At 39.9% G+C, this 26,956-nt stretch overlaps 2 protein-coding genes across 2 annotated transcripts in view; both read left to right on the top strand.

The window, feature by feature from the left end:
- pigg (phosphatidylinositol glycan anchor biosynthesis class G) overlaps positions 1–26,956 on the top strand; it is a 1,234,979-nt gene that overhangs the window by 771,942 nt on the left and 436,081 nt on the right. The gene's annotated exons all lie outside the window — the stretch shown is intronic.
- Positions 1–26,956, top strand: part of hadh (hydroxyacyl-CoA dehydrogenase) — a 45,061-nt gene that overhangs the window by 7,978 nt on the left and 10,127 nt on the right. Inside the window, exons 2-7 of the mRNA XM_028792420.2 lie at positions 4,412–4,540; positions 8,777–8,934; positions 11,752–11,878; positions 18,695–18,784; positions 21,469–21,541; positions 26,157–26,273. Coding sequence (XP_028648253.1) covers positions 4,412–4,540; positions 8,777–8,934; positions 11,752–11,878; positions 18,695–18,784; positions 21,469–21,541; positions 26,157–26,273 — 694 coding nt within the window. The remainder of the gene's footprint in view (positions 1–4,411; positions 4,541–8,776; positions 8,935–11,751; positions 11,879–18,694; positions 18,785–21,468; positions 21,542–26,156; positions 26,274–26,956) is intronic.

Genomic DNA, 26,956 nt, shown 5'->3' with positions numbered 1-26,956 from the left:
AACTGCAGCACAGCACTGGATGAACAACAGTGTACACCTGCCATTGCTTGTAAAGGGTGTAACCCTGGTGGTTCACTTATTTTTTTTTTTATAGTGAGGGTTCTTTGTTGCACTGCAGTTGAGATTCCCTTAACCCAACCTGGGTATACGAGTCCACTTCATTGGCAAACCAGTCAGACACACATCTGCTGTACTGGATAGAAGAAACTACAAATGTTTTTGATAAGGGACACTCCTGTGTTTAATTGCAGGTGAGTGTATTTGTCGCAGCAGGTGCCACACACTGGGCTGATTGGACAAGATAAACTACAATGTTTAAAGGGCCTTGCAAAGGGTGAAATCAAATTGGGTCACATTTATTTATACAGTGTTGTCACAACCGTGGCTCCAGTCTGTCCCAACAAGGGCACACTGAATCAAAGTCACTGGCGAACTTGGCGCACTCTCTCAATCCTGACAGGCTGAAGTTTACTGGGTGTTGTGCAAGCAGCAGCTTTCTCACAGAATCCCCTTAACTTATTTACCATTTAAAGAGCTTCTGTAAAAAGCCAATTGGGGACAAATAGATAGACAGACATATTTATCTCTTTAATCCTGACAGCTACACTATTTATCTGTTATATAGTGCCTTTTCTGTAGCTATCTATCTATTATATGGTGCCTTTCACATCTGTCTGTCTATTGTAGAAGCAATCAACATAATTAATTAAAGAAATTTTGGTAAAACCTCTTTGAGTCAGTAATCAGGCAGGATGAAACCTGTTCTTTGCGTCAATGCTGAGTATATTGGGAGAAGGATGCTAAGGATAGAGCTGCCAGGCAAGAGAAAAAGAGGAAGGCCTAAGAGAACGTTTATGGATGTGGTGAGAGAGGACATGCAGGTGATGGGTGTGACAGAACAAGATGAGGAGGACAGGAAGATATGGAAGAAGATGATCTGCTGTGGCAACCCTAATGGGAACAGCCGAAAGAAGAAGAAGAGCAAATGCTGGAGAGGGAGCACTCATCACAGCAGTCTGTTACAAAATGATCAAAATGGTTTTAAAAAAAAAAAAAAAGGGCTGAGGTCTATTTTATAAACAACTGAATTTACATAACAGTGCTGCTTAAAGGATACATTTACTCTGATTGGTCTGTTGACTTACACCCAAATGACTTCCTGAAATAATAGTCTATTCTTCTACTTTCTTGTTCTTCTCATATCGCCTAAGTTCAACTGTTACCCTTGAAATCTCTGTGAATGTGACAATTGTCCATTCTTGTTGTTTACAGGACATCTGCTAATCTCTTAATCATCTCCTAGTACATTTTGTATGTGACATTAGATATTCTCTTGGTTTCCTGTTATGCCTGAACAGGTTTCTGACATTTATTAACCCTTTTATTCTTCGAAGATAGATGCTAACCCACCGCAGGACACACACAAACACACCAAGCACACACTGGGGCCAATTTAGAATCGCCAATCCACCTAACCTGCATGTCTTTGGACTGTGGGAGGAAACCGGAGCGCCCGGAGGAAACCCACGCAGACACAGGGAGAACATGAAAACTCCACGCAGGGAGGGCCCAGGAAGCGAACCCAGGTCTCCTAACTGCGAGGCAACAGCGCTACCCACTGCGCCACCGTGCCACCCATAGTTTAATATGTTACCTCCAAATTATTCTCACATCCTATCCTATCTATCTATCTCTATCTATCTATTAATTATATTGTGCCTTTCACTCCTACAGTGGTGTGAAAAACTATTTGCCCCCTTCCTGATTTCTTATTCTTTTGCATGTTTGTCACACAAAATGTTTCTGATCATCAAACACATTTAACCATTAGTCAAATATAACACAAGTAAACACAAAATGCAGTTTGTAAATGGTGGTTTTTATTATTTAGGAAGAAAAAAAATCCAAACCTACATGGCCCTGTGTGAAAAAGTAATTGCCCCCTTGTTAAAAAATAACCTAACTGTGGTGTATCACACCTGAGTTCAATTTCCCGTAGCCACCCCCCAGGCCTGATTACTGCCACACCTGTTTCAATCAAGAAATCACTTAAATAGGAGCTGCCTGACACAGAGAAGTAGACCAAAAGCACCTCAAAAGCTAGACATCATGCCAAGATCCAAAGAAATTAAGGAACAAATGAGAACAGAAGTAATTGAGATCTATCAGTCTGGTAAAGGTTATAAAGCCATTTCTAAAGCTTTGGGACTCCAGCGAACCACAGTGAGAGCCATTATCCACAAATGGCAAAAAACATGGAACAGTGGTGAACCTTCCCAGGAGTGGCCGGCCGACCAAAATTACCCCAAGAGCGCACAGACGACTCATCCGAGAGGTCACAAAAGACCCCAGGACAACGTCTAAAGAACTGCAGGCCTCACTTGCCTTAATTAAGGTCAGTGTTCACGACTCCACCATAAGAAAGAGACTGGGCAAAAACGGCCTGCATGGCAGATGTCCAAAACGCAAACCACTGTTAAGCAAAAAGAACATTAGGGCTCGTCTCAATTTTGCTAAGAAACATCTCAATGATTGCCAAGACTTTTGGGAAAATACCTTGTGGACTGATGAGACAAAAGTTGAACTTTTTGGAAGGCAAATGTCCCGTTACATCTGGCATAAAAGGAACACAGCATTTCAGAAAAAGAACATCATACCAACAGTAAAATATGGTGGTGGTAGTGTGATGGTCTGGGGTTGTTTTGCTGCTTCAGGACCTGGAAGGCTTGCTGTGGTAGATGGAACCATGAATTCTACTGTCTACCAAAAAATCCTGAAGGAGAATGTCCGGCCATCTGTTCATCAACTCAAGCTGAAGCGATCTTGGGTGCTGCAACAGGACAATGACCCAAAACACACCAGCAAATCCACCTCTGAATGGCTGAAGAAAAACAAAATGAAGACTTTGGAGTGGCCTAGTCAAAGTCCTGACCTGAATCCAATTGAGATGGTATGGCATGACCTTAAAAAGGCAGTTCATGCTAGAAAACCCTCAAATAAAGCTGAATTACAACAATTTTGCAAAGATGAGTGGGCCAAAATTCCTCCAGAGCGCTATAAAAGACTCATTGCAAGTTATCACAAACGCTTGATTGCAGTTATTGCTGCTAAGGGTGGCCCAACCAGTTATTAGGTTCAGGGGGCAATTACTTTTTCACACAGGGCCATGTAGGTTTGGATTTTTTTTTTCCCTCCCTAAATAATAAAAACCACCATTTACAAACTGCATTTTGTGTTTACTTGTGTTATATTTGACTAATGGTTAAATGTGTTTGATGATCAGAAACATTTTGTGTGACAAACATGCAAAAGAATAAGAAATCAGGAAGGGGGCAAATAGTTTTTCACACCACTGTATCTATCCTATCTATCTATCTCTATCTATCTATCTGATGAAGTGCCATTCACTGAGTTTGGAGGCATTTACTGGAAGTTGGGCAGATGAGATATGTTTGTACACACCTGAGAGTTTATTGTGCCGTCAGCAGTTCCATCATCAATGAAGAGAAGTGTGCCAGGACCTGTGGCAGCCATACATGCCCAAGCCGTCACACCCCCAGCACTGCCATGTTTAACAGATGAGGTGGTCTGCTGTGCAGTTCCTTTGGGTCTCCCCACTTTGCTCTCGCCATCACTCTGATGAGGTTCATCTTTGTCTTGTCTCTCCACAAGACCTTTTCCCAGAATTCTGCAGGACTCTTTGACGTCCTTTTTTCTCAAACTGTCATCTGGCCATCCTGTTTTTGTGATGTCCATGTTGCCGTGTTTCCTCTGTGTTCCTGTTCATGAAGTCTTCTGCTGATCGTTGTCTCTGAGACGTACACGTCAGCCCCCTGAAGACTGTTTCTGATCTGTCTATCCATCCATCCTCACATCTTTTGGTTTCTCCCTCTAAAAGCATTTCACCCCTCCGTTTATGAACAGAACATCTTTTGTCCACTTGGACATTTCTGTCATAAACAAATCACAGCATAGTAATAATAAAATTAGCAGTGTTGGTATTTTACATACATAATTTAGTGTTTGCATGTTCTAAAAAGGGTGGCGCAGTGGGTAGCGCTGCTGCCTTGCAGTTGGGTGACCTGGAGACCTGGGTTCGCTTCCCGGGTCCTCCCTGAGTGGAGTTTGCATGTTCTCCCCGTGTCTGCGTGGGTTTCCTCCCACAGTCCAAAGACATGCAGGTTAGGTGGATTGGCGATTCTAAATTGGCCCTAGTGTGTACTTGGTGTGTGGGTGTGTTTGTGTGTGTCCTGTGGTGGGTTGGCACCCTGCCCAGGATTGGTTCCTGCCTTGTGCCCTGTGTTGGCTGGGATTGGCTCCAGCAGACCCCTGTGACCCTGTGTTCGGATTCAGCGGGTTAGAAAATGGATGGATGGATGTTCTAAAAATGCGTGTTCTCTATTTCTTTCAGGTAGCTGCATCTACAGGTCATGCAGTTGTGCTTGTGGACCAGACAGAGGAGATTTTAAAGAAGTCCATCAAAGGAATCGAAGACAGCCTGAAGCGAGTTGCCAAGAAGAAGTTTGCTGACAAACCTCAGGTTAAGCATTTAAATGAAATGTTGCTCTGTAGTGACTCCCGTGAGTGTGGGATTACATTCTATTACTTGGGCTTTCAAAAGAGGAAGCTAACTGTAAACTTGAAAATCTGTTTAAAATTAAGGCTGGTGTGGTGACACACGCCTCTGTGGTGCACCTGTCCCCCAAAGTTAAATTTTAAAGTGGGCATTTGCATTACCGTGGGCTATCTCTAGCTGAATTTGAGATATAAACTCACATTAACCTTGGTGTTGATTACAAAAGCTATTTCAATGAAGCATTGATGCCAAAAGAACTGAAATGAATGGCAGTGATGTTGACTCAACAATAGTTTGAAGAAATGATTCCGAACAAGAGTTCAGTGCCAATGAGCAGACATCCACTACTCCAGCACACAAGCTAACATCAGCAGTATTATCATTTTCCTCAGAAGCCATACTAAAGTGAGCCAAATAACAGTATTAATTGTAGACCACTAGAACAAAAATACAATCAGACTAAAATGCATTAAAAGCTTTAAAAACCGTGGTGTACACTGCTGACATGCAAGAGCATATTAATTAAATTTTTTATTGTTTAAATGCTACAGGTTGTATTAACACATTGACTGCTCAATAAAAGTTAACTCATAGTAGGTGACGTGTAGAACAGGGGTGCCCAACTCCAGTCCTGGAGGGCCAAAAGTGGCTGCAGATTTTCATTCTAACCCTTTTCTTAATTAGTGACCTGTTTTTTGCTGCTAATTAACTTTTTTTGAATTCATTTTATTTGATTTGCTCTTGAAGACTCGGACCCCTCAATTGCGTCTTTTTCCTTAATTAGCAGGCAAACAATAATGAGATACAAAATGAGCCAAAACAGGAGCAGCAAACTGTGACCATCATACAATATTTGAAAATAAAGAAAGGTGAAGGTCTCAGGAATGCTGATCTGCGCTTAGAAAAGAGAAAATCCACAATTTCAGAAATGTCTGCCATTGCACAATGAGAGCAGCAACAAGCCATGGAATTAAATAATGAGTTTAATTAACGACAAGAATCCGTGAACTCATTAAGCAACTGGTTGGAGTGAAATTGGTCGGAGTTTGTGGCCTTGACTTAGTTGGTCTTCTGTTGGCTCACTCACTTCACATTTTACTTCTGTTTGGGTGCCATTTAAGGAAAGAAATGAAGAAATTCAGGGCAACATTTCTTACAAACCAAGTCGATTAAAATTAATTCAAAAGAGGTTAATTAGCAGCAAAAACAGATCACTAATTAAGAAAAGGGTTAGAATAAAAACCTGCAGCCACTGCGGCCCTCCAGGACTGGAGTTGGGCACCCCTGGTGTAGATGGACACCACCTATGAGTTATCTTGTAAATGATCTTTGCAGATGTAGTGCCAAATTATGAGCATATATGAGGGTAGCGCATGTAAATAGAGGACAGTAGGTGTCTGAAGTACGAGTAAAAAATCGGTGTGATGTCACAGACCAAGTATTTCACTTTGTTAGTTTTTACTTATTAGCTCTAATTTAGATAATTTTTCACAAAAATACTTTACATATGTAGCCACTGCAGCCATTCATTATTATTATTAATAATAACTTTATTTATATAGCACCTTATTGTATATTGTATTATTGGGACAGCCTAGCTATTATCTGAACAATAAAGCCTGACGGACTGAATGGTCTCCTCTCATTTCTTAAATTTCTGATGTGTGTTAGAGAGCAGTAACAATGGGTTCATGTTTACTGGAAGGAATTATTAAGGATAAGATTAACACCTGGCAAGGACAGAAGTTATTAGGAACAGTCAGCGTGGGGTCAGAAGAGGGAGGTCGTGTTTTACTAACCGGCTGGAATTCTATGAGGAGGAAACAAAAGAATACGACCAGAGTGGAGGAGATGAGATTATTGATGTGGACGTTCAGAAAGCATTTGATGAGGTGCCACATGAGAGGGTGGGCATCAAATTAAAAGAAGTGGCAGTTCATGGTGTGGTGTGTGGATTGGCTCAGTCACAGGAAGCAGAGGGTGGTGGTGTGAGAAACCTCATCAGAATTGGCTGATGTTCAGAGGGGTGTCCAGCAGGGGTCAGTGCTGGGGCCGCTGCTATTTTTAATATATAAATGATTTAGATAGGAATATAAGGAACAAGCTGGTTAAGTTTGCAGATAATACCAAGTGAGGTGGATTCGCATGTAATTTGGAATCCATTATATCATCACAGAAGGACCTGGATAGCAGAAAGGCTTGGGCAGATTTGTGACAGATGAAATTTAATATCAGTAAATGTAAAGAATTACACATAGGAAGTAAAAATGTGAGGTTTGAAAACAAAGTGGGAGGTCTGAAAATCGAGAGTCCATCTTATGAGAAGGATTTAGGAGTCATAGTGGACTCTAAGCTATCGACTTCTAGACAGTGTTTAGAAGCCAATAAGAAGGCTAACAGAATGTCAGGTTATATAGCGCCTTGATGTGTGGAGTACAAGTCACAGGACGTTATTCTCAACCTTTATAATGCACTGCTGAAGTTTCTGTGGTTCTCTGTGTGAAGAAAAACTTCCTAATGTTTGTGTGAAATTTCCCCTTAACAAGTTTCTAACTGTGTCCCCGTGTTCTTGATGAACTCATTTTAAAGTCACTGTCTTGATCCGCTGCACTAATTCCCTTCATCATTTTAAACACTTCAGTCAGGTCTCCTCTTCATCTCTTTAAAGGTTCAGCTCTTTTAATCTTTCCTCATAATTTATCCCTTGTAGTCCTGGAATCAGCCTAGTCGCTCTTCTCTGGACTTTTTCTTGTGCTGTTATGTCCTTTTTGAAGCCAGGAGACCCAAACTGCACCCAGTACTCCAGATGAGGCATCACCAGTGTGTTATAAAGCTTGAGCAGAACCTCCTGTAACTTGTACTGCACACATCAAGGCGCTATATAACCTGACATTCTGTTAGCCTTCTTTATGGCTTCTCAACACTAATGGGAAGCTCATAGTGTAGAGTCCACTACTACTCCTAAATTCTTCTCCTAAGGTGTAATTTCTTTTTTTTTTGTATACTGTTAAGAGTATTTTATTTATGTTTAATTTTTACATTTTTTTTCTGTCCGCCTTCCTGAGAAACGTCTATTTTAACATCATCCTGTGATGCCATTTTGTATTATTTATGAACACTGTCATTTTGTGACATTCACGTCAGCCATTGCTCAAGTAATCTCTCCCATAATTCCCTGGAAATGTGTGACATCATTGGCACGCCCATATAAGGGTTGACATATCCATTTCCAGCTTATCATTGTTTTCATTTAACGTGGAATTTGTTTTTCATAGTTTTTCTCAGTTTCTGATTTTTGTCTAATGTTATGGATTGATGAAAGATTGGTCTGTCTCTTTGGTAACATCCCTGCATGTGTTTTTTGACATTTCCTATGATTAAAACTTTTTTTCCCCACTGTGTTCTGCCAAGAACATGTGTTAGAATGGATAAGGAAAACTGGAATGATGGGTAAATATTTACAGATAATTATACTTTCATTTTTTAAAAATGTGTGATTTTATTAGGTTACTTAGCTTTTCATGGGGACCTAAATTTAATTTATATGTTTACTGTTTATGGGGCTGCATTGTAAGATCATGGTTGTGCTGTCACCATCACATTGGCAAGCGGGATAAATAGGTAGCTTTTAATTTAAAACCAGCTTCATATTTTCTTCATTGTAGACAAGGGATGCTCTTACGATAAAGGTGTATGAGGGTGTGAGATCCAAAGAACAGTGCAAATGTCGCTTCGGAATAGTTCGGGTATTACCATGTGGTCTCTTAGGCACAATACATAGAAAGAAAAGGCCGTGTGCTCCGTGGTGACTCTCTCGGGTCCGCGTTAGCATATCATAATCTCTTGGACCAATAGTGTGAGTTTTCCGCATTCGACTGCCATTATAAAATACCAGAAATTTATACAGTAAAATCAAGCCCCAACTTATCCGCGGGAGAACTTAAACGCAGGTATATACAGTAAAGAAAACTGCTGGATCCACTTTATTAATACCTGTGGGAAAACCTGAATTGGGTCCCCATACACCCTCGTGTGCTCCAGACTAACGAAGTTTAACTCCTTGAGCCTCTCCGAGTCGGCAATGTCGTTTAGTCCCTGGTGGCTCTCCTCTACCTTTTTAGAAACAAAGACAAATTCTATTTTTTAAAAGGAATAATTTTGGGTTCTTTTTCCAGATTTTCTTTTTTTTTCCCTTCTCAGGATGGTACTGCTTTCATTCAGAAAATTATGAAAAACATTTCAACCAGCACAGATGCAGCTGCTGTAGCCCACAGTACTGACCTGGTGTTGGAGGCAATCATTGAGAATATGGAGCTGAAGCATGAGCTGTTTAAGAGAGTGGACAAGTTTGCTCCCGAGTAAGTACTGTAGTAATCCATGGATGAGGGGCTTTACTAGACGATGAAAGGCCAATGTTGGGACTGAGTGAGAGATGAGGAGAACCGAAGCCTCAGTTTTTCTGTGGTGATCCTAGCAATTCCATATCAGGAGAGAAAAGGTTTGCCACTTTTAATGCCTGCACAGTAACTGTTAATCAAGAAGAATTAAAAGGGGACATTTTTGGTGCAATTGGTTGGTTACCAGTCAATAAAGTCTACTGATGATGGTCAATGTTCAATTTCCATAATGGAGTAAGTGGCAAATCTAAATGACATGAAGCAAAGTTCTACTTTGAGGATTCAGTAACTGGTAGTGTTTAAAACTACAATAACACTCTGGAGACAGAATGGGTTTTGTTTTCTATTCCCCAAAATGTTGCATACAATTTATGAGGAGTCAGTGATGCAGCCAAAAATCTAAATCCCAATATAATTAAAATTCTGAGTGTTTCAGTAGATACCGGTATACTATTTCAGAAACTTTTCAGCCTGAAACTTTTTTTTTAACAAATAACAAACCTACTAATGATCAGAGGGACAATTGTTATGTTTTGAAATCCTTATTAACACTTCATTCAGTAGCAGAACCGATGAAAGTGCAGCTTCTTTCTTTCTCTTTCTCTCCACTCACTGCACAACTGAGATCAAGACGCATCTTTTCCTGTCCTTCTTCCCTGTTTGAAGTTGCCAGCTTTAAAACATTCATACATTGTCAAGTTGCTGTAGGCCATTCTCAAAACCAATGATCTTTCACACGTTACTCCAGTCTTGGGACACTGAACTCTTTACACTGTGGTAGTTTTGCCCGGACACACACAGGCAGACACAGAATGTCCCGAATCACACACGTTTTTTTACAGTTCCCGCACTCAACACAGTGACAGTGCACCAAACACCCTTCAAAGGTCCGTCTCTCCCATTTGGACTTCCTTCAGCCGCCTTTAATCCTCTCCTCCCAAGCTCCGTCTTCTTCCTCCCAACTCCAGCTCTTCTACTCGAGGGAGGCGGCGCCTTTTATAGCCACCCGGATGTGCTCCAGGTGCTCTATGACGGTCTTCCGGCAGCACTTCCTTGGTGTGGCGGAAGTGGAAGCACTCCGGGTGTCCCTGGAATTCCTTTCCTGTCCTGCAGCACTTCTGGGTGTGGCAGACGTGCTGACCTCCAGGGCTCCACAGTCCTTCGGGCGCCCCCTTGTGGTGGCCACGGGCCCCAGTAGGATTGAGTTTCCATGCTCTGTTCCCATGGCCCCCATACAGACCAGGGTGGCTGCCCTCTTGTGGCCCAGGAGAGGTATGGTCCTTTCAGGCGTCCTGGCTGGGCATAACCCCCAGCCGTCCGCCACATCACATTCAATCATCCCTGTACTCGCTTACAGCCCTGTAAATAGTCTGTGGTCTACAAGTCCTTAAATGTCTTCCATAGAGATTTTTCGTGTTGATTGGTAGCCTCTAACATGGCTGTCACGTCCCTTGACTTTAGGTGAAGAGAAGATACCACAAGAATTGCAAATGGTAGCGCCTATGTGATGAATGCGACTAACTTCGTTGATTATGTTTTTTTTGGTAGTGAGAAGTTGAGCAAAATTGCACATTTTATTGGCTAACTATAAAGATAGTTAGCCAATAAAAAGAAAGTATGCAAGCTTTCAAGGCAACATAGGCCCCTTCTTCAGTCGAGATGTAATCAAATTTGATTTTTTTGTAAGACTTATGCAGCCCTGTTAAATAGTTTGTGGTACACAAACCATACACTGAGTGGTAAACAACTACTCATTGATAGTAATGTAGATAACACATTGATCTAGTTCTCCAGGAAATCCAAAAAAAAAACTAAATAGTAAAAAAGAGGATTTCTGAGGTTCGGAAGAAGAGAATCCAGAGACTTCCATTGAGGAGAAAAGGCCAGTTTTGCTGATACATCACATGCACTTCAGATCGGGACATCCACTTGAAGCTAAGCCTGTTCAGGCCTGGCCAGTACTTGAATGGGAGACCATCTAGGAGAAGCTTGGGTTGCTGCTTAAGAGGCTTTGGCAAGGCCAGCAGGGGGTGCTTACCCTGTGATCTGAATGTGGATCCCTTTGCCCCAGTGCAGTGATGGGGACACATTGATGTAAAAATGGTGCCGTCCTTCAGATGAGATGTGAAACCAAGGTCCTGACATTTTGTGGTCATAAAAGATCCCCTGGGTATCCTTCGTAAAGAGTCGGGTGCATCCCAAAGTCCTGGCTAGATTGCCCACCATGTCCTAGTCATTCTGGCGCCCAAATCATCCCCTGTCTTTCACCACATATTGTTCGGCAGTGAAGTGGTGAGAAATAGGTAGTTAGTGTACTGGCACAAAAATGGCTGCAGTCACACCATCCAGGTGGATGGTAGATATTAGTGGAGGCTGAAGTGGCTTCCCACTCACTGAAATGTGTTGAGTAGTGAGAAAAGAGCTATATAAATATAAATTATCATTATTATACATAGTTGAAAGAGAACGCAGAAAGATCCAGGAGCAGGACTGTACAAGGTAATGGAGAATTAATTCAAACACAGAATCTTAGGAGGTGAGTTATGGACACAAAAATAAGGAAGCAACAGGAGGAGATTATCTTTAAGAACACCAGATGGTTTTTCTTTCCATTATTGGTTTTGTTTTTTTTGCTTTTTGTAAAATATAATATTCTGATTGTTTCGGATATTAATGCAGACTGGTTAATTAATTTTTTTTTTTGCTCTGTTTGAAGTCCTCTATCTGCAGCAAGTAGAAATATCATTCTTCTCTTTTCCTTCTTCTCCATTAAAACAGACACACCATATTTGCAAGTAACACCTCTTCATTGCCGATTACAGAAATAGCCAATTCAACAACGAGGCAGGATCGATTTGGAGGCCTCCACTTCTTTAATCCTGTGCCCTTAATGAAGCTCGTGGAGGTAAGTCAGCACTTACCGGACATTGCTCTTACACTTTAGGAGAGCTGAATGCTTTTCGTCTGGTATTTCTAGAATGCTTTTCACCTTACCACTTGGTCCACAGATGTTCTTGAGTAACTGTTGGGTTTACTACTCTTCCTGAATAGTAAAAAGTCTGCTTTGTTATTTGTGATGATAGGCTTGTCTGATGACTGGCTTCTCAAATATATAGGAGGCGGGACTGAGGCCCATTAGCTTACAGTAATCCCTCACTTATCGCGGGAGATAGGTTCCAAGGCCGACCACGATAACTGAATTTCCGCGAAGTAGGGACACCATATTTATTTAATTATTTAACGTGTATTTGGACGTTTTTAAACCCTCCCTGTTTTGTTTACAACCCACCCTTTACTCTATTAATAACAGGGACAACTGCTAAGCAATATGAAATCGGTAGATAAGTTTACACTTACTGTATAGCAAAGTACACGTAGCAGGTTGTAGGCGGTCATGACGTCATCGACCTTGTTGCAAAGACTCCTAAAGCAGATTCCATCCAGACTACTGCCTTATCATGTCCACTTGCAACTCGTTTTGCACCCTGGTTAAAGGACACTGCGGCCGTAGATCTTACATGCTTTTCCTCCTTTTTAAATAAAAAGAATCGATGTCCTGCAGCGGTGTAGCTGTTCCCTTCCTTCAACATATCCAAAACTTTTACCTTTTCTGCAATCATTTGCATCTTCTGTTGGTGCTTGGACACGGCCCCTGAAGCATTAGCACGTTAATGATGAATGAGTGAGATGAGACTTCCTGGTTAATGCAACACTCCGTCGCTGAGCCAATCAGCAGCACACAGGAACTTAACTGCGTGCTCTGATTGGGTAGCTTCTCAGCCATCCGCCAGTAGCATCTCTTGTATGAAATCAACTGGGCAAACCAACTGAGGAAGCAAGTAAAAAGACGCATTGTTTCAGAAACCCGCGAAGCAGCGAAAAATCCGCGTTATATATTTAGATATGCTTGCGTATAAAATCCACGAAGTCGTGAATCCGCGAAAAGTGAACCGCGAAGTAGCGAGGGATTACTGTATACATGACTTTCAGCTACTGCATATGATGGGCATGTGATCTGGTGCTGACCGTGCTCTTTAAGAGGGAGTTGGGGACCACAGTTTGGGGACACCTTTGGTTGTAAATAGAAATTATAATCAGGCAAGCCCACAATTTTCTGAGACACTTTTGATCTCAGAAGTAATTCCCAGGCCTGTGCTGAAAGGCATTATTGATTGGGGTCTTAACAGCAAAGCCCCTTCTTCAAACATAAGGCAGGGTAGCTTGGAGTAGGGAGGGCCGGTGTCAAGTCCAGTGAGTAACCTGAGATAGCACAAAGGTAATGGGTAAACTGACAAGAGGTTCAAAAACTCACCTTCTATGCTTTAATTTCAAAGTACAGTTGGACATTCTACAGATTAAATTTGTATAAAAACTAGAAAAATGGGGGTGTTCTAAAATAACGGCTTTTTGTTGCTACTTGACCTGTCAAACCTGCATACTGAAGTCCTCTTGTCACAGTTGAAAGTGACATTTACTTACTTGTACCACTATTAAGCTGTGCTGGAAACTGCTGTCCCAGGAGGTGCCCATCACACAAGTTGTTCACTCAGAAACTTGTCCTCTGATTCTGTTGTGGCTCTGAGTCTGCCAGACCTTTTCCTGGCAAAGTTTCCTCCGGTTTCCAAGTTCCTTTTGATAGTCTAGTATACTACACCCACTGACACCTTGGATATCTTTCTTTGCGGTTCCTGTAAAGAAACGACATAAACTTCTAAGGGTTGTAATGGTCTGTCTGTCTTTGTTAATTGCCTTTTTCTCACCCTTATGATAGCCACATACAGTGCAATGTTGTCCAAAAAATGCTTCAGAGGGTCTAGGGAGTTGGGACACCCATAAGAAATGTTGGCATCAACTTTCAAAGTTTAATTGACTTCCATTGCTGCTGAAAAGCTGCATGTTATTAACACATTACACATTATTCCCTGAAAAATGCCTTTTTATATAACTGTTAAAGTTGCATTATTTTTCAGTTTTTGGTAAACTAAACTTGTTTTAACCTCTGGCAGTTTGCTGCTTGCCTTTGTACCATTTCAAGTTATTCACTGGAGTTGAACTGCTTAAACTTTAACAAAAAATGGGAAATGGGTGTATTCTATAATTTTTTTTTACCAGTAGTGTACATACATGCTGTTTCTTTCATTTTATATATATATATATATAGATAGATAGATATATAGATATATATATATAGCATAGTTTACTGTCAAATAAAGCAAAGAGTACGCGACACATGTTTCGCCCTTATTTGGGCTCATCAGGCGTACACCTTCTACTGCTGCCCTCTTGAGGAATCGAACCTTGGACATTGGCATCGGAGACGAAGCCCCTTTACGCTGCGCCATGGCATGTGGTTTGTTTTATTTGACAGCCTGTAGGTCCGGAGTAATTCCATTCATTGCATTCATAGTCTTGAGTCTCGACGACCTGAATTGTGTGGGTGGTTACCTACCAGGTAACACTGGTGGTTGGTCTGCCATTCAGCAAACATCACCCACGTGTCGCATACTCTTTGCTTTATTCGACAGTAAACTGTGCAACATTCCATGATCTGCTTCTCGCAACTGAAAGAGGGCACCGTGGCGGATGTTTGCCGAATGGCAGACCAACCACAAGCGTTACCTGGTAGATAACCACCCACACAATTCAGGTTGTCGAGACTTAGACTGCGAATGCAATGAATATATATACAGTGGAACCTCGGTTCACGAACGTCTCGGTACACGTACAAATCGGTTTACGATCAAAAAGTTCGCCAAACTTTTGCCTCGGTTCACAACCACACACTCGGTATACGAACAAACCAGTTTCCCTTTCGGTTTGTACATGTTCAGTCTCTCCCTGTGCATTTCCTGTGCAGTGAGCAAGAGAGCGAGTGTGTGACACACACACACACACACACACAGGCAGCGCGAGAGAGAGAGCTGGACGCATAATGTAGGAAGGCAGTTAAAGAATGCACTGGGCTTGATTTTGTTTTCACTTCTGTTTACAGCGATCGGTTCGTAGTGTGCATTGTTGCAATGTTACTTTTCTTGGTGATTTATTAAATTACGGATTTTTTCAAATGTTCATTTTTTTCCCTGTGCTTAAAACTCATTTAAAAAAAAAAAAAAAAAGTGTTTTTAGCCAGCGGTTGGTAGCGCTATAGCGCAAACTATTGCAGTGTTAGTTTTCTCTGTTGTTCAATGTTTTTACATTTAGCTTACTATTATGTTGTGCATTCTATGGTTTAATTAACTATATTTGTGCTTAAAAACTTAAAAAAATATATATTTACATACAGTTCGTATGGTCTGGAATGGATTAATTGTATTTACATACAATCCTATGGAGGGAAATTGGTTCTGTTCACGACCAAATCAGTTTACAGCCAGAGTTTTGGAACGAATTATGGTCGTGAACACAACACCCCATAATGACAACAAGAAAAAAGTTTACTTGAGGCTTTTGCAAATTTATTAAAAATAAAAAAACTGAGAAATCCCATGTCCATAAGTATTCACAGCCTTTGCTCAATTAGATTCAGATCTGGGGAGTGTATGGACCAGTCAGTGGCAACAATGCCTTTGTAATCCGGGAACTGCCTACACACTCTGGTCCAACCCAGACCATTACTGACCTTCCACCAAACCGGACATGCAGGATGACGTTGCAGGCTGCATAAAGTTCACCATGGTGTCTCCAGACTCTTTCACGTATATCACTTGTGCTCAGTGTGAATCCGCTCTCAGCTGTGAAGAGAACTGGGCACCAATGGCGGAGCTAACAATTGTGTATTTACTGGTAAATACCAATCAAGTTGCATGATGATGGGCCCTCATGTCATCCCAGCAGTCCTGCTGCTGAGTTGATGCCCTTCTACGGCCCTGTCCAGCTCATCTCGTGTAATGGTCTGTCTTCTGGTGTATCCTCCATACTCTTGAATCTGTGCTGGGAGACGTAGCAAACCTTCTTGTATGTATAATTAAATATAATTTTTTTAATGAAGCTTTTTTGTATGTTTTAGTTAACCTCAATTCATATCACAATGTCTTTTGATGTGAGTTGAATATTTTAATTGCAACTTTATAATATACTAGACATTAAGCCCGTTACAATAACGGGCGCTAGAACAGTAGTGCATAAACATTAGTATTTTGCAAGAAGCCTAAAGTAAAATAATAATAAAAATAAAATATAAACGTATTATGACAATACAGTAAGTATAACTAATATTATATTTATTCTCTCCTCTGTGGCTGTTGATTGATGTGTTGTGTCTGTTTGAAGATCTCCTATCCTGCCTCTCTTTATTTTAGCTTGTTGTGGCGTCTCTCCAGCAAGTACTGTCCAGTTCCCCAGCAAGTATTTTAATCTGTGCTGGCGTGCAGCTGATTATTGTATGTGTGGCGTCTCCCCAGCAACGGATTTTATACGCGCGAAAATAAATCTACTTTTAAAAGTCATCCTATTGTAATATCCTGAAAATTCGTATATTTAGGAAAACCCCTTCAACGACTGACACTTTACACTTTACCGGGCCAAGCTTCTTAATCGCAAATCTGACATCAGAGGCGGCCTTTGGGGGTGGCAACTAGGACAATCTCCCCAGGCCCCGCGCCTGAGGGAGGCCCCACGATAGGAGATTCTTTTGTCACCGTCAGCTCATCATACAAATATGCGAGGCCTCTGCAAGACATTCAAATCCGTTTTAGACTGAAATACAGTACGTGGTGGATTTCTTCTAATTCCTGTGACCATTGCGAGCACGGAAAGAAGCTTTTCAAAGTTGAAACTTATCAAAAATTATCTTATATCAACAATGTCGCAAAACAGACTGTGCAGTTTAGCTGTTTTGTCAATCGAAAAGGAACTTGCCTCAACATTAAACTACGAGGATCTTATCAATGATTTTTCTCAGCAAAAAGCCAGAAAAGTGGACTTCCATCTGTGACTGTCAAAGCAGCTGTTTGGTAAGTGTTTGTTTTATTACAAGTGTTCTGGTTCTCCGTAATTAAATAAAATTTGCCGACTTCAGCGGGTTCGGCAGAAACGACTGTTATCTAGTTTAATTTTGCGTGAAAAATGTTTCTGAATCATTAAGTTGGTTAAAGGCCACTAAACCAATACAAGAACAATTACAATACGTAATGTAATCAAACAGCCAGTGGTACCTACATAAGGCACCATGTTTTTTAACAATAATAAGACATACAGCATTAGAGGCGGACAAGCCCGTGAGCGTGGTGGTACGGTATATAGCCTACACTTATGGCTCTCGGCCCCACATATGACACTCGCCCAAGGCCCCTCGTACTCTTAAGGCTGCCTCTGCTGACATCCTCAGAGTGAACACTTGCACAACAACAAACACTAATCCCACCTCTTTGGGGAAGCTGGTCTCCGCGCCTCAGTACCCGACTGGATTTTTCGTGACTTATATTTTAGGTGTTACCTCATTTACCGAAATCCAATTGGATCAGCCGCGCGATATTTTATAGGTCCCGCCCTCTCTGTCTTGTGTGACGCGTCAAGGCGGCCTTTGAAGCATCTGCTAGAGGCCGGTGACTCTGCCACTCATTCTGCCCTTCCCTGTACTTCCGCCTTGTCTGTAATATGCGTTTAATTTTCTGTCACAACAGTGGGCAATCAGCAGTGTCTCCCCAGGAACTGATGTAATGTGTGGCATGCAGCTGATAATCGTGGCTGTGGCGTCTCTCCAGCAAGTACTGTGCAGATCCCCAGCAATTATTTTAATCTGTGCTGGCGGGCAGCTGATTATTGTATGTGTGGCTTCTCCCCAGCAACGGATTTTATGCGCGCGGCCGTGAGTACCCAATTGGCACTCTCTCCAGCAATGATGTCCTTTATTAAAGAGTGCCCCGCGCATGCGCACTTCTCCAGAAGAGACACACACACGGACACATGGATTAAAAAGGATAGTGTGTGTGTGTCTGTAAAACCGAAGTTAGCATATACAGTGTGTTTGTGGATATCAGTAATAGATATTTGTGTTTTCATGTGCATTTTAAATACTTTACGTATATATTTTTTATTTTATTTTTTAAAATAGGGAACATATAATTGCCATGGTAACTTGTACAGAGTTGCACACTAAGCCTTGTAGTCCATAGTCAGGTGTCTCTGCTACTGCACCAAGTTTTCCCTACCTGGGGTGGAAATCTGCTAAACTGGATAAACACCGATAAAGCAGTCCTTAAACCATTATCAGTTATGGCATCTGTCTCTCATACCTTCACTTTACAAGTCTGATAACTATTAATTTGGCAAGATTCCCAAAGAGGAGGATTACAATTTAGATTACATCTGGAACATCATGTTGGTGCCGAGGTTAGTGCTCATGCCTCACTGCTCGAGTGCTCAGGGTTCAGCTCTTGGCCTCTTCACTAGTTCTGTGAAGTTTGCACATTTTCTCCACATGCTTACAGATTTTTTTTTTTTTCCTACTTCTTCAAGTTAAGCAGATTGGCTTTAAAGTGGCTTAGTATAAGTACTATAGGAGTGGGTGAGTATGTGAGGTGCCCTGGCATCATCTCTTCCAGTGTCCGTTCACTGCCTCCCTTTGATTTTGTTTGACATAACTGAGCCTACGTTAAGTCAGAACAAGAATCGGTAAATGTAATAAGAGTCAGAAAAAGGACAAACCACTCCTAGAAAAAGAAATTTATAAAGAAAAACTTATCAAATGAAATACATTTTGTGTTTTTTTTTTTTTCTTTAGGTGATTCAGACACCCATGACGAGCCAAAAGACTTTTGATACCCTTTATGATTTCAGCAAAGCCTTGGGAAAACATCCTGTGTCTTGTAAAGTGAGTCCAATTAATGTTTTAAATAATATCGAAAGGTTCTTTTTTTAGCATTAAAAATGGTTCTTTGTTTTGAGGCTGTTAGTATTATTTCAATTTAGAATTTAAAGCATTTTTTTTCTAATTGAAGGTTTTTTTGAGGTACTCATCTCGGCCATCCTGACTACTTTAGGTTGTTTGTGTTTATCTATTTATCTTCGTTTCTGACTCAGGCCAAAGAGCTCAATTATCTATCTATCTATCTAATCTGAAGTTCCATTGCAAATTGTTACTTTTAAGTACATTTTATTTTCTTTCTAAAGTATAAATAGTGCACAGTGCTACTTAAATCTCTTTTAGCCCCACAACTTGCATTATAGCAGAGTTCAGCTGTTCATCAGCTCCATATAAGCATTGTGGCTGTGCTTAGGCGCCATTTTGTGGGTAACCTGGACCGTTTGTGGTAACGCCACATGCCCCTACTTCCAATTGTCACTTGTAAGCAACAATGGAAAAATGCAAACAAAAATTGTGTCCTCCATAAGAAAACAAAGTAAAATAAATAATTTTAAGTCATTTAAAATGAGCTTAAATCCCCAAATTAAATGAAGAAAGAAATTCTTCAAATTGCAAACTCTCAAAAGAAGAAACACAAGAAAATACTTGGGACCAACATGAAGAGAAAATTAAAAGGGATTCTAATTCATAATGTTACCATAGTATAACTATATACTGTGTATTTTAATAATGGGAAGGAAAAAATAAATTGAAGAATGGTCTTCCACACCGGGCATGTGCCTCATGATAGTGTCAGCTTTTTTCCTAATGTGAAGCTTCATTTTTAGTTTGAAAGCTTATCTAGATTTCTAGTTGACCGCTAAAATAATTCATTAGTAACTACAAAAATATATATATTTTTTTAAATAAGAATGGTCTTTGGAGTGTGATAAGGCCAGCTTGGTGATTGATTGATTTGTTCCCCTTGTGATTGTATGAAGGTACCTGCATGGTACTTAAACTGTTTAGTGTTATGTGTACCCCCAGAAAATGAAAGAATTTAAATTTTGTTTCAACAACAAAAAATGTTACATGCAACAGAAACCTATAAATACCAAAACATCAACATAAACACAGTAGAAAAGGTCCGTCAGCTGTACTGATGCAGATTTAGTATGCGTGCTTTGTGTGATTTGTTTTGAAACTGTCACAAATGTACATAGGCGCTGTTTGAGCAGATGTCCAGATGTTTTTTGTAAAACACAATGTTCTGTTACTTGTGTGTGAATGGTGGAATGTTAGTACCTGAACCATACGAGCGACATTGTGTTGTTGTAGATCAGTATGGCGCAAGGCTTAGTCACTTCCACATTTCCCTTGACACGAACATTGACACAGACGTCATTCTTGTCCTTCTAATTGATTGCAAACATTTTGTCTTTTTTGCCACACAGCCACTACAACACGTTGCAGCTTGACACGTTCACGCAACCAGAGGCCTAGCATAACGGTTTGATCGTACAGCGCTATATACATCAGTTTTCCTTTTAAAGTAAAATTTCAAGCAGTCCATTTTCTACAGAAATTGTCCATTGTTGCACAGTAACCTTGGTCAAGCAAAGGGTCCAACAGTGACTGCACAGATGACATAGCAACAATATATTGACTTTACTTGGCATCCCTCTTCGTCTTTTTACTGGTATAATGTCTCGACTTCCAGATGTACCCAGAGCTTGCTTCGCAAATCATGTAGAACTCAATGCTGAATCGTAACTATTTGCATGCAATTTACTGTATCTGCGACAGCTTTCCCTTGTAACACGTGAGACTTTGTCATCAGTACTTATGTCACGACTGCGAACATACACTGTCTGCTTATTTTTAATCACTGCCTGATCTCACAGTTTGTACGGTTTCAGTTGTGGGTGATTGGCCTCAGTCATACTTCTCGTTATTAGTGAAATGCAGATATTTCTTAATGAGTCAGAAATGCGTAACTGAAAAATGGGTGTTTGCAACAACCCACTATGCCTTGTAGTATCGGGAGACTGAAAAAGACCCCCAGCTTATCTGCAGTGACAGTGACTGTAATAAGCAAATGGTTAACCGTGATTTTTCCAACACTACTCAGCATAGTGGTTTGTTTCAATAACTATTTTCAAATCTTAAATAGTCCAGACAATCCTGATCAACAGACATCTTTAGACCAGAGTTTCCCGTAAATGGGCAGTGAGGAGGTGCAGGATTGTCCGCAGTAGTGTGAAGTTGACGCCAAACAGAAACATTACTGAAACTTGGCAGAGCAGAATGTCAGTTTCACTGTCGGTGTCAGCGTCTGATGGCCAATTCACATTGTCGTCACTATTGCCTGATTTGAGCAGCGGTTCATTTTTGGTTTGTTTTTTGATTGCCATGGTGTTTTTTGGTTGAAGGCTCCGCCTTGCTCATGAATATTGATGAGTTACTATAAAGTGGCAGAATGCATAGAAATATTTGATTCTTTGCAGCTTATTCTGATAAATGGCGGCAGAATATTGTCCTGAGAGTTATTCAGGCTTTAACATTGTAAAATGGATCATTACTCGTCACCTCAAGTTCCACTTGGGGTTAATGTCAAGAAGGCTGAAGGATCCTCACTGTGCTAATATGACACACAACTGTGTCATGGTAAAGTAAAGAGCACATATTTACATCAGTCTTTTTATGTTTAGGACACTCCTGGATTTTTGGTGAACCGGCTGCTTGTGCCATATTTGATGGAGGCAGTCAGACTGTACGAAAGAGGTAAGTTTTCATAATTGTAACAGTTAAAGAATTTAATATTAATTACTTTAATAGTGATTTTCAGAAAGGTTTCACCATTTTTTCTCTCTCTCCCAAATCTAATCTTACAGTAGGGATAACACAATTTATTGCTGAAAAGGCGATTGGAGAGCCTCCTTCAGCTCTTCAAAGTAAAACTGGACATCATTAATGAATTGCAATCTCAGTGGGTGTTCATGTGGATTATAAACTGTTTAGAATTTTTTGGGTGAAAAGAATGGGAGTTTTGGTAGACACAGCAACAAAGTACAGGATGCATTTGTAGGAAACCCTGTATTTTTCTAGCTTGAATGGCACTTTTGATCACAATTATTTTTTGTTCTCTGTAAAGTGAAACATATTAGTTTTTTTTTTAATCTCTGTTGTGTTCCCCAGCTTTAAATTTGTTTTAACATATTCCTGAAGAAATGTCTGGTTAAATAGCTTGGCTTAGCTGTGCGATATTTATTTTTATGTATTTTAATTTTTTTTTTAATACCACTGGCAATTCCCTATTGCCTCTCAGGTTTCTAAGATGACCCCATCATAAGGTCACAGTGTTTATTGTTTACCCAGGATTTCTTTCCTGTCTTTGTCTTTTTTACTGTTTTTACAGTTTATTTTGATATGTTTGTATTTTTTTTTTGGTAATTAATATTGCCTTGTTCATTTTTTTTTCACTTGTTTCGTAATTTTTTTTTTTTTTAGTTTTTCTGCTTTTGAATGTTCCTGGTTTTGATTTTTGGCTTTGAATTTCAGATTGGTTTTGTTTGGTTTTAATGGTTGCCTATTGTTTTGAGGCAGTATTTAGTATTTAGGCTTATCTCCTTCATTTTTTTAATCGCTGTGTGAATTTGTAGTACTTTAGACATTTTAAGTTTGTTTTATCTTCAAAACTTTATTTAATAAAATAAAGCAATTATTGCTTTTTTTTTCCCTTTGGGCCAGGGGTTTTACAGTTCCCCTCTACTGTAAGTGATTTTGTAGGCCTTTTTTTTTTTTTTTTTGAGGGTGTAGGATTTGAGCCCTGCTTGAAGCATTAAGACCTATTTTGAGTTTTTAGGACCATACTGGGTCTGTCATTAAGTCCAAGGGCACTGTGGTGCATTTTCTGCACGCCTAGACTGGGATATTATGTCATAGTAGCCATTTTTTTACCATCTAAAAGGAACTTGAGAAACTTTTCTTTTTTTCCCCCTTCAGATAATGTGATGTTTACTGGTAGCTTTAGTAAGATCGTTTTTGCTAATTTGTACGTTTTGCACATAACGTTTTTCCCTAATTATTTTTTTCAACACCAGTTTTATTCTGTTTTTCTGTGGTCATTTTCTTGTGTATACAGGGGGTCCTCTGGTTACGACACAGTTCCGTTTCTGCAACAGTGATGTAACCCGAGTTTTGGTGTAAGTCGAAACACACCCTAGCCTAAGTCACTTACCTATCCTAACACATTTGCAAAATCATAATCTAGAACATAAAAACACAACTAAGCCACAGAAAAAGGAAAAGGACATTAATATACTGTACTGTACACTGTACTGTAGTAACAGGAAAAAACGAGTGTAAAAAAAATCCTTACCTTTAATTCCTTCTCAAGTCTCAGTTTTTTTTTTAAGTTTTTATGGGAGTGAGCGTTGTAAACTCGAAATGTCATATGTCGAGACATTGTAACCCGAGGACCCCCTGTATTTTGTTTTTAGTGTTGTGGTGTTGCCCATCTGTTTCCTAGATGGTCAGGCAGGCACTTGCAGCTCACTACATAAGTGGAGTCCATAAAGCAAACCGTTGTCATATGAGCACTGCTTTAGCACCTATTACATGACTTTTTTTTAGTTTTGTATTGATTTTATTTTGAAAGAAATTAACAAAATGTAATCCAATTCATGCAATAATATGTTCTAACAAAAATCTAGAATGAGAAAATGCAGGTGTTTGCGAGCCATGCTGATTATCTATCCTATCTATCCATCTATCTTCCGTATATACTCACAGATAAGTTCTCCTGCAGAGAAGTCGGGGCTTGATTTTACCATATAATATTCTGGTATTTTATAATGTCGCTCATATAAGATAGATAGATAGATAGATAGATACTTTATTAATCCCAATGGGAAATTCACAATATAAGTTGAATGCGGAAAACTCACACTATCTGTCCAAGAGATTATGATATGCTAACGCCCACCTATGTGACCACACGGTAATACCCAAACTATTCCGAAATGACGTTTGCACCATTTTGTGTTCTTTGTATCTCACACCCTCATACACATTTATCGTAAGAGCATCCCTTATCTACGATGGAGTGTTTGATCAGAAGAAAATATGAAGCTGGTTTTAAATTAAAAGTCGTTGAAGTAGCAAAAGAAATTGGTATCAGTGCTGCTGCAACAAAATTCGATGTGTCTGAAAAACTGATGTGAGATTGGAGGAGGCAAGAAGATGTAAAAAAAAATTAAATTGTCGCATTTTTGAATGGGCATAAAAGTCGGGGTCTGATTTTTATGATCATTTTTTCGTGTTTCATGACCCAACTTATACGTGAGTATGTACAGCATCTGTCTGTCTGTCTATCATATAGTGCCTTTCATATCTATCTATCTATCTATCTAATCTATCTAATCTAATCTATCTATCTCTACATACAAAGTCTTTTTCAATTCAGCTGCATCCAAGAAGTTTTTAATATTGCAACCACAGAGCCCTGACCAGAAAGAAGCAAAATGATATTTAACCCCTGTGTGTTTCAAGTGACTGCCATCTCAAACACTCTCTGTAATGCTCTTGATGTACAGTATGTCATACACTTGTGCTCACAGACACAGTGGTGCATATCCATCAGTTTTAAGTAACTGCATTGTAATTTCATGTTGAAAGTTTCCTGAAAGTGTAGTAATATATGCAAGTATCTGAAATCTCACTCCATGTTTACCGTGGAACTTCAAACATCTTAGCTAAACAGCCTAATTTCCAGGGGTGTTTCAAAGGGGTTATTTTTAAAAGTAGTTTTGATGGACAAATCTTGTATTAAATCAGATATTGACTAAAAGTTACGGTTAAACCAGTGGTCTCAAACTCTGGTCCTGGAGGGCCGCAGTGACTGCAGGTTTTCATCCTAACCCTTTTCTTAATGAGTGACCTGTTTTTGCTGCTAATTAACTCCTTTTCCTTTCATTTTAATTTACTTTTTTTTTTTTAAAGACTTGTTCCCCTGAATTTCTTCTTTGTTCCTCTAAATTGCTCTTTCCTTTCCATCCAAACAGAAATGAAATGTGAAGTGAGTGAGCTAACAGAAGACCAACTAAGTCAGGGCCTTAAACTCCAACCAATTTCATTCCAACCAGTTGGTCAAGGAGGCGCAGAGTCTCATCATTCATTAAACTCGTTCTTTAATTCCATGACTTGTCGCTGCTCTCATTGTGCAATAGCAGACATTTCAGAAATTGCTGATTTTCTCTTTACTAAGAGCTCTGGTCAAATGTTTTGTGGACCTGAGCAGATCAACATTCCTGAGACCTTCACCTTTCTTTATTTTCCGATATTGTATGATGGTCACAGTGTGCTGGTCATGTTTTGGCTCATTTTATATCTCATTATTGTTTGACTGCTAATTTAGGAAAAAGAAACAATTAAGTGTTCTGAGTTTTCAAGAACAAGTCAATTAAGATGAATTCAGAAGACATTAATTAGCAGCAAAAACAGGTCACTAATTAAGAAAAGGGTTAGAATGAAAACCTGCAGCCACTGTAGCCCTCCAGAATTGGAGTATGAGACCCCTGTTATAAACCCTGTGCTAAGCAAATATCAATTTATGAAAATGAACTTTTTTGCTGGAGTTTATCACTTGAACGATTACTTGTATTATTAAGGATGGAGCATCGTAATTGATAGCACAGATGATCTTTTGTTTGCTTTTGCTCATTTCGTAACCAAATACAAACCGATGGCACACACTAAATTCTTAGTGGCAGCATAGAAGAGGAAAGATAACCCTTATGACAAGTAATGGCACTTCAGTCTCATTTTAGTTTCTGACATTATAAAAAATTTAAAAGAATGGCACAGTGCTCAGGGTTTGAATCCCATGCTTGGTTGTATTACATGTGTAGTTTGCATGTTCTCTCCATTACTTTCTGTATTTTCTTCCCACTTCCTCAGTTAATGTGCATGTTAATTTAATTGTCTCGGTGTAGCAGCAGGTATAAGTGGGATGGAATGGCATCCTTTCTGGGACTGATTCCTGCCTTATTTGGTGGTTTTGTATGTGGATTTGGCACCTTCTCCCTGTGTTTGCATGTGTTTTTCACCGGGTTCTCCAGTTTTCCTGCTGCCTCTATGAATTGATTTAAATCTGAACATGCCTGGATGAATTACCTTTCAAAGAACTGACAGACATTTTCTATCTTACAGCAGGTGCTGCTATGGTGGGTGAGCATTGGATTAAGTCAAGAAAATGTGTATATGGCTGTATGTTATTTATCCATGATACCTACGATTGTTTTCTTCAATGAATACTTTTGTCCTAGTCTCGGGTCTCTAGACATTGTAAGCATCAACAGCAACTTTTTGCTTAAGGAACATTTTCCTCTTTTTGCAGGAGATGGCTCAAAAGAAGATATTGATGTAGCCATGAAGCTGGGTGCCGGATATCCCATGGGTCCTTTTGAGCTACTTGATTACGTTGGACTGGACACCAGTAAATTCATCATTGATGGCAAGTATATTTAAAGAGTGTGGGCTGAAAATGTAAGGGGAAGGAAAGCAAAGCATCTGTGAGCAGTTTATTAGTGCTTCACAATGTGTATGTAAACTTCCAATGCCAATGTTGAGAATGTAGGACAACAGTGGGCCACCTTGTAGTAGAAGGGCTGTGTAACCCGCTTTGTTTGGCTCTGGCCTAAGAATTGGGCATGCCAGTTGTTTTGCAGTTAGCACCATCATTAGGAAGTGGATATGTATGAAAAGTTAATAAAGCAATTGACATATGTGCACCACTTAGAAATATATACATGTATTCCTGTTGCAAGTTTAAAATTGAAAAAGCATAATGACCAAGCTAAATGTCTGAAATGAGAGGAGAGTGTGTTACTATCTAAATGCTGTTAAAGTCTGATGGCTCATCACCATCTGGTCTGGTGACAAGTTGTGTCGTGATCAACCAACCAAACATTTTTCTTTAATGACCAGGACATTAGTTAAAGTGGCATAAGAAAGTAATCGCCTGCATTAATTAGGTCCCATTTTGCTGTGTTGTAAAGTCAAATTACAGCATATTTAAATGGGAACAGTTGTGATGAAAAACGGCCATTCAGCCCACCCACTTTCAATTTTATTCACATAAATTGTTCAAAAGAACATCATGTTGAGATTCGAAGGTCCCAAAACTTCTCCTCTCCA

Source organism: Erpetoichthys calabaricus, chromosome 7 (genome assembly GCF_900747795.2).
Source record: "Erpetoichthys calabaricus chromosome 7, fErpCal1.3, whole genome shotgun sequence".
Taxonomy (NCBI): domain Eukaryota; kingdom Metazoa; phylum Chordata; class Cladistia; order Polypteriformes; family Polypteridae; genus Erpetoichthys; species Erpetoichthys calabaricus.
Note: the sequence above shows the minus strand (reverse complement) of the source record. Positions and strands in the feature narration are given on the sequence as shown.